The sequence below is a fragment of the Dunckerocampus dactyliophorus genome, chromosome 2, assembly GCF_027744805.1.
Source record: "Dunckerocampus dactyliophorus isolate RoL2022-P2 chromosome 2, RoL_Ddac_1.1, whole genome shotgun sequence".
In the NCBI taxonomy this organism is placed as follows: domain Eukaryota; kingdom Metazoa; phylum Chordata; class Actinopteri; order Syngnathiformes; family Syngnathidae; genus Dunckerocampus; species Dunckerocampus dactyliophorus.
Window position 1 is genome coordinate 34,772,457 of NC_072820.1, and position 17,544 is coordinate 34,790,000.

Consider the following 17,544-nt stretch of genomic DNA (forward strand, 5'->3'; position numbering starts at 1 on the left):
AAATGAAGCACGCTGTGTCTGCGTACTGTAAGTCCAACATGTACATTAGTTGGGTTGTTATCCTACACACCTCCTCTTTTCCATAAATACGTGCCTGGCAAACGCATCCGTGACCACACTTAAATCATCCTCATCAGCAGAGCAGCAGCAGGAGCATTCCGCAAGGAGGTAGAGTATGTGTTCAATGAACTTTCTTCTTCACAATTGTTTTTCTTATTGTTTTCTGGTGATGCAGGTGCCAGCAATAAGGATGACCAACAGCTCTTCTTCCATCCATCCAGATTACATAAATACACCTGCTCTTGTGTTCTGTGATGGCATGATGGCTGGCATGTACTTTTGGTTGATTTCTTCAATAATTTGCAGCGCCGTGGGCCTTCCCGCATCTCTCCTCATCCTGTGGGAGATGTTCAAGACACACGTGAGGAAAGGAAGTCCTTTCAAATCCCACAATCTTTTTGTGTTGAACCTATCATCCATGGATACCATCTTTCTAGCGTTCCTCCCGACAGTGGTCATAAATAACGTATACTACAATGTATTGTTGGTGGAAAGCATTGGAAACATCATATATGCCTTTAACATATGTGGCCGACCCCTCCTGATGGCGTGCATTTGCATTGATTGCTACTTAGCTGTGATTCACCCAATCTTCTACCTCCGCATGAGCCTGACTCCCAAGGTGCTGCTGGTGGCTGTGGTTTGGGCTGTGTCCATCACCTGTGGCATCCTCTACGTCATTTACAAGAAGTTATACTTCAGCCTCTTTTCCACCGTCTGCTTCATCATCGCCATGATCATCATCGGGATCTGCGACTCTTTCATCCTGTATTCCCTGATTCGGACCAGCGGGACCAGAGGCATCCACCCGCAGAAGCAAAGAGCCATTTACACGCTGGTCAGCAGCTTCCTGATGGCGACCATCTCCTACCTTCCTCCGGTGCTTCTCTTTGTGTTTGGCCTCAGCCTGATCTCAGATCATCAAGTTTTCATTTGCATCATCGGGATTCCCATCACAATTACTTCCACATTGGGTTCTGCCGTCATGCCCTTGCTCTATTTATATAATATTGGGAAATTAAACTGTCAGAGGTTTAGATGCTCATTTTTTTTCAGACGTTAAATTACAACACAGGTGCTTGCTCATCTACCATGATCAGATTACAAATGTAAATCAGGTGGGGTTTTTTTCAAAATCCATACAGGTGTGCTCGAGCATTGTTTACATATCCTCACTGGCCACAGCATATACATTAGCTTTATAATTTCACCCCCTCACAAACACGAGAGCTCCAGAATTTCTATGCCTTAACAGAGAGATAAAATCCAAAAAATCCAGAAAAAAATCAGAAAATAATGATTATAGTTTGTCTGTGACCCCCTACCAATCAGAAACAATTCTGACCGCCACCTGACTGTGCTCATGCACATACTGTAGAAGCATGGTGATAAAAGGGACCACTGTCGGCGTATTCATGCAGAAATGGAAGAAATGCAAGATAAGTGGTAAATGGTCAATGGACTTTCACTTGTGTAGCACTTTTCTAGCTTAAAAATACTCAGTGCTTTGACACTGTTGTAACATTTACCTACTGATGACGCAGCATCAGGAGCAACTGGGGGTTCAGTTTCATGCCCAAGGATACTTGGACATGGGCAAGGGAGGACGGATGATCGAACCAGCAACCATCAGGCTGGGAGACAGCCACTCTACCGCCTGAGCCATGCCGTCCCGAACAATCGTCCAGAAAAAAAGGTTATAAATGAATTGTACTGTATTGCATTCCTTACCACAACAAAGTCCTGTCCCTTCTGCAGCAACAACAGGAGTGGCTCAACACATTGAGATCCTGCAGTGAATCTGTAAGGAGGAGTTGACCAAAGTCCTGGACTGAGCATGTTTTAATAAGGAAGTTAACTTACAAAATCAACAAGGACTCAAATACTTATTTCCCCACTGTACATAAATAAGAGTTCTAGTTTTTAATGTTACTGTTATAGATGAGTCATTTTGTTGAATGTATTATTATTGTGGTTATATTTTTTTGCAGTACTCTATTGTAAAACTGAATGGCTTCATATGATTTGTTTTTTAATTTAAAAAATCACCTCCATACTTTAAAAGTTGTGTAATTTACATTTACTTTACTTTTCCGTTTGTATTTATTTATTTAGGTAAACGCATGAACTAAATTAACTAAACAAAGTAAAAATAGCACTTGCTGTACTTCCACATATAACCACTAGATGGTAAAAAAATGGCTCGTGTCTAATAGTAAACCTTGCATTCCAAATTAATACATTTTAATTAATAATTATAAATAAATTAATGTGCATGGCAGATCAAGGGTACCCTTTGCTGTCTTCAACTTCACTTGAGTAGTGAAGTTGAAATTGTTGTTCTAACAATGTGTACTATCCCTATCACTCTGACGTTTATAGAGTGAGGAAGCTTACCAAACCATAAATTAAGCCTGTTCATGTTTTTATTTTGCGCTAGCACGGCTATGTTGTAAAAAAGTGTCTATATTTGGACATTGAAATGTTACATGTAAAGCATGTCTACTTTTGTTGTGAAATAAACAATATTTTCTCTGATAATTTTGTCATGATTTCTACTTAGAATTAAAGAATGATGTCTGAAATTGGTTTCTGATGTGTTTTATTCAAATATTCTCAGTGTAAAAAAAAGTAACTGTTGTGTAATCATTAGTGAAAAGTACATAACCTTCGTGTCCGCCTGCCGATGAAAATTTTGAAGAACATAATTCCATGGAAAAACAAACCCCATGATGATTACAATGGTATATATTCATGGAATAATTACTCAACTCTGCAACTAAAGTGATTTTTTTTGTGTATAAAAGAGTAAAATAAGATTATTTGAACAAAAGTCTAACACCGAGTGGACACCGAGTTATGCACTTTACATTTAAGAAAGAGTGAACTACGGAGGGTTGCTATGGGAAATGGAAGATGTCTTGAGCTCTGGTATGTTGGGTGTGTGTTTTGCAATGTTTGAAGTTTGTGTTGATAACATTACCAAGGTCTATCCACGAGTTTAAAATTTTAAATGTAACACTTGGGTACCCTTGATCTGAGCCATGCACATATATACATATATATACATATATACATATACACATATATATACATATATACACATGCATATACACATATATATATACACATGCGTATATACATATATATATACACACATATATATATAAACATATACACATATATATACACATATACATATATGTATATATATATATATATACATATACATATATATATATACATATACATGTATATATATACATATACATGTATATATATACATATACATGTATATATATACATATACATGTATATATATACATATACATGTATATATATACATGTATATATATATATACATATACATGTATATATATACTGTATATATATATATACATACATATACATATATGTATATATACATATATATGTATGTATATATATATATACATATATATATATACATACAGGTAGATACACACACATACATACATACATATATATATATATATATATATATATATACATACATATATATATATATATATATATATATACACAGTACATACATACATATACATATATGTACATATACATACATATACACTCCTGATCAAAACCAGTTGAAAAATTGCTAGAATTTGCATTTTGCACATTTGGATCTTAATGAGGTTTTAAGTACAATACAATACGCTACAATATGCAAAAGCAAGAAGGGGGAGTGAGACAAAAAGCATTTTGAAAAAGTAATTTATTGTAAACAGCAATTAAACTGAAATAGGCTGTTTATCAGCTGATCAAAAGTTTAAGACCATCGCATCTAAAAAAACACAAAAAACCCCTCTCCAAACCAGAACAAGAAATGTTCTCAGTAGGACTCAGTAATGAGTAGCTCCACCGTTCTTGTTCACCACTTCAAAAATGGGTTTGGGCATGCTTGATGCGAGTGTTTCCAAGAAGATGGCTTCACCAAGGGCATCAACTGTCTGGAACTGATGGCCATTTTTATAAACTTCCCTTGTTGCCATCCATCCCCAAATGTTCTCTATGGGATTTAAATGAGGGGAACATGCAGGATGGTCCAAAGGAGTGATGTGATTCTCCCTGAAGAAGTCCACTGTGCCGGGTAGGAAACATCTCAGGTGGGATCTCCTTGTCATGCCAGTAACATTGGAAGCCATCTGGACCGTCAAGGTTACATTTTTTCTCATCAGAAAATAAAACTTTTTCCACCTTTCAGTGTCCCATGTTTGATGCTCCCTGGCAAAGTCTAAACGGGCACTTTTGTGACGTTGAAGGAGACGAGGTCTTTGAATTTGTCTTTTGTTTTTTAAACCCTTTTCCCACAGATGCCGTCTGATGGTTATTGCGCTACAGTTGGCACCAGTAAGGGCCTTAATGTGTGTCGAAGACCACCCTGTGTCTTAATGGACAGCCAATCGGATCCTCCGGCTCAGCGCAGGTGTGATTTTTTTGGGTCTCCTACTTGACTTTTTTGTTCCATAATGCTCAGGATCTTACAAAAAATGTAGAATGACTGATTTACTGCACCCAACCTCAGCAGCAAAGGCACGCTGCAAGAGGCCTTGTTTATGCAGCTCCACAATACGACCACGTTGAAAAAGAGAAAGCTTCTTAGCTTTAGCCATCAGGAGGGCATGACAGTGTGAATGCCTGACAGAAAATGAACATTTTGAGCAAATTTGGGCTTTCATAGCCTGTGGTCTTAAACTTTTGATCAGCTGATAAATAGCCTGTTTCAGTTTAATTGTTGTTTTCAATAAATTACTTTTCCACAGTGCTTTTTGTCTCACCCCCCCTTCTTGTTTTTGCATATTGTAGCTCTACTTAAAACCTCATTAAGATCCAAATGTGCAAAATGCAAATTCTAGCAATTTTTCAACTGGTCTTAAGATTTTGATCAGGAGTGTATGTACCCCCACACACACACGCACAGGCAAAAGAAACATTTTTTTTTAATATTAAAAAAAAGTTTCTTTTGCTTGTTGCACCTTGTTAAAAATGCTAAATTTATGTCATTTAGGTTTATTTTTTAAAAATTAAAATATATTTTGAAAAATACCGTACATAAAACCACTGAAATAGCTTTTATGCGCTGTCATCACACAAAACACAAAAACAATGTTCACAATAATAAATGTTTCAATGCAAAAAAACATTTTCTATGAGAGAAATTAGTTTAAAACAGCTTAAATGTCACCGTGAAAGGCTGCCTTTTTGTCAGTAGAATTATACATAATTAGCACACTAAAGATTTAGAAACGTTTCTGCGTGTCCATGTACTAGTGAAAGTTTGCAGCGGTAGATTAGCTTGTGATTGTACCTTGTCAACCAAATTGTACACTTTAAAAAAAAGAAAAAAGAAAAAAAAAGAAAAAAAGAATTGTTTAAGCTCATCTGTAGCGAGGCCATTGGTGGTTAAGGCATGTTGGACAATGTCTCCATTGACTGGCTTTGACCTCCCTCTGGCCAACAGTTGACAGAAACGGCAGTTGATTATTAACTGGGATGCCAGTGTGTGTATGTGCGTGTTGCTGGGAGGAATTTGAGCGATGCATTGACAACCCAACGCGACCTGCCTCAGGAAACGCATGCTGCTGCGGTGTCTACATTTAACACATTAACACACACGTTAATTCTTCACAATGCTTGGAATACATTCACCAGTGGCCTCTCTGCACAGTGAATGGCCACTTAAAGCACAAGCACGGAGGGAAAACGACATTATGCTTTGTGCAAATGCAAAAATCCCTGAATGTCTCGGAAATCTTGTTTTTTTGACACTGAAAAATACCACAAAGTAGCTACAGACGCACACACGCGAGTATGCGCCACTGCAGCACAATGCCCCCGTCTTCAACATACAGCAGGCCATTCTTTTAAGGGAGCGCTCACCAGATGAGCCTGCACAGGGACCCCTCTGATCCCAACAAAACGTCTTTGACCATGTGGAAAGAACCCCATCAGGTTGGGAAGATGGTGAGTGGAATATTAAACATTCCCTTCAATGCATATCATGCCTCACTTTGGTCGTGAGTTGCAACAAAATTCATTCTTCAAACTTCTCCATTTGGAGTGTGAATTATTTACAGAGGCTGAGTTTTACAGATAGGGGCAGGTTGTTGAGAGGAATACAAATGTCACCAGGGAAACCGAATGAATGTGCTGAGTCACTGTGTGTCATTACCTTCTAATTTGGTGACTGACTGGATGCTCTCTACTTGTTTGCACAATTGCCCAAAAACAAAAACAACACGTCCAGCCGCATAAATATTGTCTTTCACTTCCCTTAAAGTTCAAGTGTGCCCACTCCAGGTGTCCGCTAGGCCCAGATATTCTGGATTTTCGGCCGTCGGTGTGACAAATCCATTCATTTGCCTCGGTACTTCTCGCTGGAGTTCCCCCTGGTCATCCGCTGCTGCAGCACTGGCAACGGCTCTTGCCTTGGCCACAAGGTCCAGGTAGTACGGATTGTCAAAGGCAGGTGAGCTAGTGGGGACCAAGTATCTTGGGTTCTCCACACTGTGGCCAGACATTAGGCCATTGGGGAGGTGTCTGTCCACCTTGGAGACTTTGCGAGGCAGCGTGCTGGGTCGCTCGGGCCTGAGCTCATGGACTTCCTGATTGACGTACTCTGAATACGTAGGACACAAAAGTACACAACTTTTATTTTGGAGACAACTACATTTTTTCCACTCAAAGTACATTCTAAAATAGGTGAAAAATAATGACACAAAGATCGAGAAATATTTATAATTATCCGTCCATTTTCCATACTGCTTGTCTTCATCAGGGAAACAGGTAAGCTGGCGCCTATCCCAGCTGACTTGGCGCGAGAGGCGGGGTCCATCTATACATCCATCCACAGTATCTATCTATCCATTTATCCATGCATCCATCCATTCAGCCACAGTATCCATCCATCCATCTCTGAGGTTGTATTTGGCACTCACCTGGCAAGGCGTGATTGTGACTGTAGCCGTGGCTTTGTCTGGGCAGCGAGTGATGAAGATGTTGAGGATGAAGGAAGCCGTTGGGTCCATCAGTCTCGAGCTCGCCCTGGCTCCCATAGGTAGGGTCCTTGCAGTAGCGCCCTGGGCTGGCCGGGGGCAGCGACGAGTCATCCTGAGGCCCGTCCAAGAAGACTGAGTCTGACTGTCCACCGGCAGAGGTGCTACGTGCCAGCGTGTGGTAGTGAGGGGTCCAGGTGCCGTTGGAGGGGCTGGCTCCTACTGGCAGGGTCGGGTACTGATTGCGGCCCAGAGTGCTGAGGGAGGAGTACATGCTCCGATGGGCTGCTGCAGTCACGGGTGGCTCAACATCTAAGCCCTGATCGCTGCTCTGCTGCTGCGAGATGCCACAAAAATCATGAATATCTGCAACACTCACAGATTAAATGCTGTAAAACAGCCGAAATCAAATTAATACGGTATTCACCCTGTATGATTGGTGCCTGGACAGCCCGTTTGATTGGGCCCCGTCTCCCTGAGCCCTGGGGAAGAGGTTGGGTTGAGGCACCAGATACTTCTCGGCATCCAGCAGTTCCCTCATGTTGTTCCCGTCCTCTTCGAGAAGCATCCGGAAAAACTGGCTGTCCACTGGGATTGACAGGCTCATCTGCTCGTCGTTCTGTGAACACGACAATGCCGTAAACACATCATGTTTCATTCCCTGTTAATTTCTACTTATGAACAAAACTTCTTGTGCCACACATACCTGGATGACTACATAGCGAGATGGATCCCTGGCCATGGCGGAAAAATCATTCACCAGGTCTTTGAATTTGGGTCGGCTGTCTGGATCAATCATCCAACCTTCCAATCAAAATGAGAGCCAGGATGATGATTCATTGCTAACCGAAACAGCAGCACCTAACACGAGTCCTATCAATTTTTAAAAAATGAAATATTACAGTGAACCCTTTTAAGTCAATGTCCCTCAGACTGGTTGACTCATGTCAACATAAGCAGTTGTCGACGAGCCATGAGTTGCACATTTCCTTGTGACTTTCACCAGAGACAAAGAGAATGGGTGATTTTTTAACCTATGGCTGTTTGTGGACATCGTTTTCCTCCATTGTGCGTATTTTTATTTCGTTGGCTCTGCTTTCATACATTATTCTTATCTAACAAAGTCATTTCAGTACGTCTTGACTACAATGACAAAGTTTTCATACATGCGCAAATTTGTCTTTTAATGGCTGCATTTTGTTCGTCGCTGTGGTCGAATCCAGGTGAATGCTTCCATACTTTTACTTTGAAGCTTACTTTGCACTGTAGAAGAAGTCACCGTGCATGTTTAAGGCGGTGTGGACAGTAGTTGCTTAGCGAGTTAACAATACTACAACACATGGACACAAACTAAACGTTCTTTCATAGAAATGACCCCTTTGGGTCTCAAATTTTATGTCGACAAAAGCGGCTGACCATGCATACTGACATCGACTTAAGCTGGCACTTTTTAGTATTTACATTTCTTGACTTGGCTTGCTGAGTTAGTTAACAGACGGGTTGTCAACATAAATGGGACAGACTTAAACAAGTTTGACTGTATACCCAATGCCTCCAAATAGATGCCTGTTCCTCTCTGCAGATTAGTAACTACACACTCACTGCCGTTACACGGTATGAGGAAATATGACTATTAGAGACAATTAGCTCATGCTCAAAGCCATAAGGCAGTAAGTACTAACATTTAACCATGATCATATAGACATCGATGGTGCAGATGAAAGGCTGTGGCAGTCGCTCTCCCCCCTCCAATACATTTGGGATTTCTCTGGCAGGGATCATGTCATACGGTTTAGCGCCAAACGTCATCAGCTCCCACACTGTCACTCCTGAGGGGTAAAAAGTTGTAAGTAATTTTGACTGCGACTAGTGTATTTCTATTCAGCACAGAAGGACACCAACCATAGCTCCATACATCACTTTGATGTGTGAACTTCCTGTGTAGGATAGACTCCAATGCCATCCATTTAATGGGTACCTAAAAGCAGACTGGTAAATATTTGACATTTAAAAAAGGCTAATTGTGATGCTGCTGCGATGTTACTTTACCTTGCCCCCGTCTGCGTGATATTCTGTCTCGTCTATATCAAGCAAGCGGGCCAAGCCAAAGTCTGTGATCTTCACATGGTTTGGGTTCTTCACCAGAACATTTCGGGCTGCCAAATCTCTGTGGACCAGGCGCACCTCCTCAAGATAGTTCATCCCCTATTTCAATACACAAAATTATACCACATTCAATGTCAAGGACAGAGATCAACAAACATGTACATGATTGCTATTAAATTGTTCGAATTAAAAGATGGCCCCCGATGAGGTAGTCTGTTTATGATTACCAAACATAAGAAAAACACATTTCTATATGTAATCTTTGCTTCACATCTTAAAATAAAGCCTGGACCTCTGCCAATTACCTGTCAGTCATCTGTAGGGGATCTCTAGGTTTGATTTGTTTTTCTTCAGTGAACAGGCTAACCTAACATGATATTGCTGTTAAAATGTGAGTGTAATGTTAACACTGTAGTTCACATAGCTATGCTAATGTTGCTAATATCGGTGTCCTGCTGTCCCACTCCTTAATGTTATGTTGTTGTATGTGATACAAGGCATCTATTACGCTGGACAAGTGCAGAGTTACATGGTATATGTAAAAAGTGGATAAAGTGCACAATAGCGTTTCTTGGTGCCACACACAGACAGAGGTGTGGACAAACACAGCTCATTAGCATTAAAGCTACAGACAAAAAGTGCCTTCTCAGTAGGGCTTACAAAAAGCACTTTTAAACTGTCTAAATTCCCGCATAAAAACTTCCAATACACTATTGTGGGACTTATTTAACGTTGTTGAAAAATACTATATACTATACCGGAACCACAGGCTTATATTGCAGGTTAGAATTATATCACAACAGGCACAATAATCCCTAATAAAAACACAAGCTACTGTTACCTACAGTCAGAACTGAAACCAATTAACCACATTAAGGGATTACTGTAACATGAGACTTTTAATAATGTACACACCTTGGCAATCTGGACACACCAGTTGAGGAGGAACTGGGAGCCAATCCGATCCTTGTTCTCCCTGACGTAGTCAAGGAGACAGCCGTACGGCATGAGCTGAGTGACCAGCTGCACCGTAGAGGTCAAACAAATGCCCAGTAGACGACACACGTATGGACTGGCCACACCTGCCATTACGTACGCTTCCTGGGAAAGACAAGACAAAAGTTGAAATTGTCTAGTTTGTAAATGTGATTCTTATGGTTTGATATACACACATCAAGGATCTCTTTATTGGCCTTTGGTGAGGTGTTTTCTCTTAAAACCTTGATGGCTACTGGTATCTTCACATTTTCCCCGTCAGGTGTCCAGATTCCCTGCAGAATGAGTCAAAATAAGTAAATAATTATCCAATAATGAACAATTTGTCACTGTTATGTACAGTGGAATTTTGGATAGCGTCACTAATTTGTTCCAGACGTTCGGACTCTAACCGAAACAGACACTACCTGAATCAAATTTTCCCATAAGAAATAATGCAAATCCGTTCCAGAAAGTCAAAAATGTTAACATGTATTCATAGTTTTACATGCAGAAAACAAATTAGAAATGCATATAAATACATATAATTGATGAATGAAAGGTATAAATGAACACTTAAGGTTACTTTTACCTCCACTGAAGATGTGAGTTTTGACGTGAGTGTTCCCAAAGACACAATGTGGCAGCGAGATTAACACCTTCCTCTTCAACATCACCTGTTTTCCTATGAGTTATTTTTTTTTAATTCAGTAGTGTTTCTCACCTCAATAACCCAAAATGGAGCCAAAAGAAAGTTGCAAGTGCCAGCGTTTTGATAATGAAAGTGAGAAACATGATTGAATTCAATAAATACCAACTGACAAAACAGAAAAGCGGTATTGAACAGGAAGGTGTTGATCTTGAATGTGTTGGAAGGTGAGCTGCCAAATTGTGTCTTTGGGAATAGACACGTCTTCAGTGAAAGTAAAAGTAACTTTAAATGTTCATTTATCCATTTCATGTGTCATTTAACTGCATTTAGAATAATTTTATGCATGTAAAATTATAATTGTGAAACTATAAATACGTGTTTTGGGTTAACATTTTTGAGAATTGGCTGATAATAACATCATAGTCGGGTGACATTTTGTTAGCAAGCTAAGGATGTTTTGCAATAAAAATAAATTAAGAACACAGTTGGACTGACACAGTGTATTAATAACATGACAAGATGCCCGCCATATTGTACGCTAACCGGAAAATGTACGCAAACTGAGGCAAAATTTTGTTAACTTTAGCCAAAAAACACACCAACTGGGGTGAGCGCTAACAGAGGTGCCGTTGTCAATGAATAGGCCACCAACCTTGTAAACAGTACCAAAAGCTCCAGCGCCCAGAACCCGGAGCTTTTTTAACTCTGTTTCCTTTAGGATGCGCATCTGAGCCTGATTGGGTGAAGCCCCACTGGGTGTCAAAGGCTCCACCAGCTGTGAAAGCAGATTCCTCCATTAGTACACACTTCATCCCCATCCCAGTGCTTGGTGCCCACCTCATGCTCCTGCAGGATCCTCCTCATGGTCTCCTTCTTTTTCAGTTTCTTCTGCCTCCTCAGGTAGAAGATGAGCAGAGCCAGTAGGATGAAGAAGAGGACCACACCACCGACAGCAGCTGCGATAGTTGTGGCCGGTCTGCACAGAGAAAAGAGCCTTTGTTACTCATCACATCCCAGTAGACGATGCTTTTTTAATGCAAGCAGATACTACAAACATGTACAGAGAGTAATGATCTCACCCTGTCTTGGTATGGATAGGACAGCCTCTCTCATCCATCTGAGTGCAGCTGAGCCAGAAAAAAAACTGGGTGTGAGAGTGTTCCCGTAGTGTGTACTAAGTGTCCTTACACTGTGCTGGGTGTGTCCACTCACGACAGTGTGCAATTGGTGTTGCAGGGCAAACAGTGTCCTGTGGCATTGCTGTACTTCCACACAGTCTGCTGATCCTCCTTCACACTACTGGGGCAGTGATCTACACAAGACTCGCCGTCCTGAAAGTTCTGGCACTCTGTGCACTGGTTTGCACCCTGCAGATAGAATATACCACACAGTCTTGCCTCAATACATGTATGCGTGTTTTGCATAAATGCATTTAACTACAGTTTTTGGACATGTTATGACTGTGTCTGTGTCTCCTTCCTGCTTGTCTTACCTGGCCGTAACAGGAGGCAGAGCCATTAACAGGTCGACACTCTGCATGGCAGGCGACACACAAGAATCCATCGATGTACTCTCGTACTGGCCTGCAAGACAAACATTATTATAATTAATGTTATTGTTACGTACATACATAACAGTAAACAAGCAGCAAAGATGACAACATGACATTTGCCAGATGCCCTTTATTGGAGAATCTTGTCAATATGACACACAGTTAAGCTAATGTAGCAAAGTGATTTTTAAGTTTGGAATGACACGAGAAAGTGGCAACATATTGAGTTTTTATTCATTATATTGCTGACCCCTGATTGAGGTCACATTGCTCGACACACTCAGTGCCACGCCGGAAAGTCTTGCAGGATACACACTGGCTGGGCCCCGGCCCCCAGCAGCCGCCTTTACACAGCGGGTGACAAACACGCCCCTCAGCCTCTGAAACACAAGTAAGCAACCTTTAGAAATTCTGCATCAGCTACATCAAAATTTTATATTACATTGGCATATATTAAAGCATTATTAACATATTGTACAAACGCGTTTACCCACCACAAAGTTGTGGGTCTTGGTTGTGGTTGACTATATAGTGGGGCCCCTGGGTGGGATGGAGGAGGCTCTTCCATGGCAGTGAGTTGGTGTAGCATAGCTGAGAGTTGTTATGTAACAAGATCAGACCTCCACTGATGCTGCGTAGTGAACGCAACCCGAGAGACTGGATGTGCAGATTCTGAACAGCCAGGGAAAACACACCCCTGAAATGAAAGCGATAGGGGGGTTTTTAATTCACAATTAACTACATGATGTGAAATGCTCTACAACACGGCACTGTTGGGACACATGGCTATGAAAGGGAAGAAAAACAAGATTGCTATTTATTTACACTTGCTATGACCTAGTTTGTACATGTGCCTGTCCTTATCCACATTGACTGTTACTTTTGTCCTGGTAGCTGTGTGTTTCCAGGTAAAGCAGCTATGCTGGTTAATAATTAGCCTTTATAACCCTGATCGTGGCTCAACTGAAAAACAGAGTTTAAAGGGACAGAAAGAACAGATTAGGCATCAGATCAGTGGCACGCGGTGACACAGATAGAGACAATGTTTGGGATGCAGGGTGCTTCTAATTATTTTAATTGTTGTAATTTGCCAGTGTCTCATTTTGTGGTTTCATTTGTGTTTTTATAGTGTATTTCCCCATATGAGGAAATGTATGTGCTAATGTAGCACTGTCATCTATGTTTACTGACAGACAGAATCTTACTTGTAGAGCATTCGGCCTCGGATCACCTTCAGGTTCTCAAACACAGACAGGTCAGTCCAGTCTTCTGGCCAAGCATCGATGTACAAATAACCTGCACAGCAAAATCCAATGAAGATACAATGTACACACGTTCTGTATTCATGCTTTGACTGCACAAAGAATTCTGAGAAAATGTCTAAGTATCAGATCTGATTATCTATGCAGGGTAAAAGTAAAAAAATATCAACCATTGTCAATACCTGTTATCTCCTCCAGGTTCTTGAAGGCACTGAGCTGCTCGAGAGTCAGGCCAGATGTGTTCGTAACGGTGTCCCTTTATGACATCAACATTTAAGATAAGTGGATGTATGACATGCAAACAAAGCAAAAATCAAGCCTCACTTCCTGCTTTTTGCATTCAGAGTCACACAACTTACCGAGTAAAGCTCTGAGGGAGGAAAGCCAGACTTCCAAATATCTTCTTACAGGCATTGAACTGCTCTATATTAGAAGACGTTACCATGGTGACACCGTGATTGTCCATGACGCCAAGGTTGTCCATACCCAGACCGTAGCACACTGAAAATTAAAGTCACAAGTTAAGTAAAGCAAAGGCAGTCAAGTACCAAACTGAACAAGTCAGTCCCACCTTTGGGACAGTCCCCTTCACATTTTTCACATTTCTGTGTCTCGTCCCCATCAGGATGGGAGATGATGACTTCCTGGTTGGCTGTGGGGCAAACCAACGTGCACGCTACATCCATAGCCAGATAGTTATCTAAAGACAAGAAAGAAAGAATGGATCATCATTCATCAATAGCTGCAAAGTGCCTGTTGATCATTTCTTGAATGAGTTTCTTCTCACAGGGACACGTTTTGACGCAGGTGGCTCCGAAGTTGAACTTCTTGTCTGGGTTGAGTTTGGTCTGAAAGGTGACGGGATCGTAGATGGTGGGCGGAGGACAGTTGTCCTTACACACACCACTGTCATTGAAGTGTCGGCACGCCTGCGAGGAAGACCCAGAGGACACACAATGACTGAGCTGAGAAATCTGTATGTCAGTCAACATTCAAAAGGATTGTGTCCTATTTACCAGACAGTCTGAATCTTTGGGTCCTGTGCACCCGGCGGCACACTGCATGTGACAGCAGTCATTGGGCAGGGGGCCTTTACACCGCTGGCAGCCTGATGCACAACTAATACGCGTCACTGGAGGCAAAAGTGGACCAATGTTCAGTTAACTGAAATATGCTTGTATACAAAAATGGTGCTTGTACACTACGGGGTTGAACATAACTTACAAGTTTGACAATCTTGTTCAGTTTCTCCCCAACAGCTGTTCTTACATGCAGGTGCGCAACTTGGACCTGTTTTAGTAAAAATCATCATGAGATTGCCAGTGTAAGTCAGGGGTGTCCAAAGTGCGGCCTTGGGGCCATTTTTGACCCGCAGCCGTTTACTGCCCCTCGGCATATTCTACAAATAAACTTCATTCATTATTAATGAGATATGTTATTAGATATTGCACTAATTTGTCACGCTAAGATGTTTTGTACAGAGTGCTTATTGGCCTACATTGGAATGGTTTCAGCATCTTTCATCCACAAAATGTTTCAAAGCAGCCCCCCACTTCCTACAATTTTTCTGCATGCAGCACTCGGTGGCAAACGTTTGGACAATTTAATTTAATCTAATGATCTAATTTATGAGAAGTTTGGAAAAGCTGAATGTTAAAAATGGCTGAAGAATATTTGAATGATGTGCTCACAGTTAGAAGCCCGAGGTTGCAGTCTGTACTGCTTGGCATGGATGTTCTGTTCGTCCAAAGTGTCCCTCCACTGAATGTTCTCCGGCTCAGGGAAGCAGAGATGGGGGTTCCCCCAAATATACACCCCACCCAATAGGATCTCTGCAGGGGAGAATCATTTAAATTAAGTTGAATTTATTTGAAATGTTTGAAAGTGCAGCTTCGGTTTCCCAACCTGTGAGGCTACGGAGTCGAAGTGTCCTGAGTCCACCCTGTTCATCCAGAGTGTTATCCTGCACCACCAGGGCATAGCTGGAATTGTACAGCTGACTGCCTCGGATAATCCGAAGGTTGTCCAAAGGCACTAGGCTCACTGAGACATGGGCCACCAGCACATAGCCTTGTACCTCGACAATCCCCTAGTTAAAAATGACGTAAAAGGTGACTATGATATAACAAAAGGGTGTAACAGTAGAAGGGGTGTTCCTAAAGGTTGGCTTCTATACTGTATGTCCATGTTTTTATACTAAACACATACTGTAACCTTTGACAGACTACTCTTGCTGAGGTTTTTGCATTTGTTCACAATTTCACGAATGAATGAACACCTGTAGAAAGGAGAGGTCGGGCTGTCCATGAAGGTGTGTGATCTCCAGGTTTCCATGGACGACCTGGCAGCCAGTGTAGAGCAGCCTTAAAGTCTCGTAGTGGTTTTCCAAGCGAGAAGGCAGGGCCAGTTTCATGTCTGTTCCCAGGCATACTACGACACAGATGACAAGACAATGGTAATGACAATATTACCATGCTTATGTGTTTACATTTGTGATGAGAGCAATGAAATGCTCATCACTACTTAACTTTTACAATATATACAATTATACATAATACAAACCACATGCAATGTATACGTTTATTCAGATCCATTTTCCACTAGCCACACTGTGCTGAGATTCCCCATAGTGTGTCACACAGCAGCACTACATTCAGGGTCATACAACATTACAATCCACAGCAGGTTGGGGGTTGGGGGGTTCACACATACACGCATAGCTTCCATGCTTTAGCGTGCAGTCATACAGTGGAGGGTCCCTCCTCCTCCTTTTCTTTGAGGTTATAAATGACTTCCTCTGGCTTGCTTCCAACAGCCCCTCAATAGTCAAAGCCACTTTTCCTGATGGAGCCCACCACCACTTGTGCTATCTGTGCCCCTTCTTTTAGAGACATTGTTGGGATGCATGATAGATTTCAATTCCACATTAAGGGTTCAAGTCGTGCAAATCACAGAGCAGGTCCAAATATTAGGGAAGGGCCCTTTTAAACCTGACGGGAAAACCAGTGTCCCTGCAGCAAATGCAGCGAGGGCTGACAGTAAGGCTGCCAAAAATACACACCCACTCGTCACAACTTGTGTCAAATGACAATTCCAGTGCCTTCCTGCTTGAGCGATGACATCAGAGTAAATAGTTTTACTTGTAAAATCTAATGATGAAGTGTATACACATCAAGTGTACACACACACACACACACACACACACACACACACATATATATATATATATATATATATATATATATATACACATACACATACATATATACACACATACTGTATATACACACATATATACTGTGTATATACAGTATATACACAGGTACATACATACACATATATATATGCGCACACACACACACATATACATATATATATATGCACACACACACACACACACACACACACATACATATATATATATATACTGTATATATATGTGTGTGTGTGCATATATACAGTATATATATATATGTGTGTGTGTGTGTGTGTGTGTGTGTGTGTGTGTGTGTGTGTGTGTGCATATATACAAGTGTATGTATGCGGATAAAAGTTGTACAGCACTACTAGGCTTGTTATTATCATGGTTCATGGTTTTAATTCATCCTGGACATGCATGGGTCAAACAGTAGCACATCACATAGTACAATTCACAATTTTGCATGTCCAAAAAGGAGTAGGAAGAAGCAAATTATTTAATCCTACACCTCATCAGTTTCACATTAGTTGCAATACATTTATTCACCTCTTGTTCTTCCAAGTGTACTTTGTAAGGCTACATGACAATGTAGTGCAATCATAGCCAAGGTTTTTACTTACTAAAAGGAAGCTAGAGGCTTAATAATACCTGATAGAATATAGCCACGACCCACAGAACCAAGCTGTGCTAGTAATGTCTTACGC

General features: G+C 41.1%; 1 protein-coding gene across 2 annotated transcripts in view; it reads right to left on the bottom strand.

Moving 5' to 3' along the window:
- Positions 1–3,783: 3,783 nt before the first annotated feature.
- Positions 3,784–17,544, bottom strand: part of erbb2 (erb-b2 receptor tyrosine kinase 2) — a 21,948-nt gene continuing 8,187 nt past the window's right edge. The window contains exons 2-27 of one of the 2 annotated variants that reach the window (XM_054767679.1): positions 15,920–16,071; positions 15,547–15,730; positions 15,333–15,473; positions 14,866–14,931; positions 14,658–14,773; positions 14,429–14,570; positions 14,213–14,341; positions 14,001–14,142; positions 13,824–13,897; positions 13,585–13,675; positions 12,874–13,076; positions 12,630–12,759; positions 12,320–12,410; positions 12,040–12,194; positions 11,907–11,954; positions 11,665–11,803; positions 11,480–11,602; positions 10,373–10,471; positions 10,116–10,301; positions 9,144–9,299; positions 8,997–9,072; positions 8,777–8,923; positions 7,801–7,898; positions 7,522–7,713; positions 7,038–7,428; positions 3,784–6,718 (exon numbers count right to left, since the gene is read on the bottom strand). In XM_054767679.1, the coding sequence (XP_054623654.1) occupies positions 6,381–6,718; positions 7,038–7,428; positions 7,522–7,713; positions 7,801–7,898; positions 8,777–8,923; positions 8,997–9,072; positions 9,144–9,299; positions 10,116–10,301; positions 10,373–10,471; positions 11,480–11,602; positions 11,665–11,803; positions 11,907–11,954; positions 12,040–12,194; positions 12,320–12,410; positions 12,630–12,759; positions 12,874–13,076; positions 13,585–13,675; positions 13,824–13,897; positions 14,001–14,142; positions 14,213–14,341; positions 14,429–14,570; positions 14,658–14,773; positions 14,866–14,931; positions 15,333–15,473; positions 15,547–15,730; positions 15,920–16,071 (3,809 nt within the window). In that variant the 3' untranslated portion in view covers positions 3,784–6,380. Of the gene's footprint in view, positions 6,719–7,037; positions 7,432–7,521; positions 7,714–7,800; positions 7,899–8,776; positions 8,924–8,996; positions 9,073–9,143; positions 9,300–10,115; positions 10,302–10,372; positions 10,472–11,479; positions 11,603–11,664; positions 11,804–11,906; positions 11,955–12,039; positions 12,195–12,319; positions 12,411–12,629; positions 12,760–12,873; positions 13,077–13,584; positions 13,676–13,823; positions 13,898–14,000; positions 14,143–14,212; positions 14,342–14,428; positions 14,571–14,657; positions 14,774–14,865; positions 14,932–15,332; positions 15,474–15,546; positions 15,731–15,919; positions 16,072–17,544 lie in introns of both variants that reach the window. The other variant, XM_054767678.1, reaches the window with a different exon arrangement.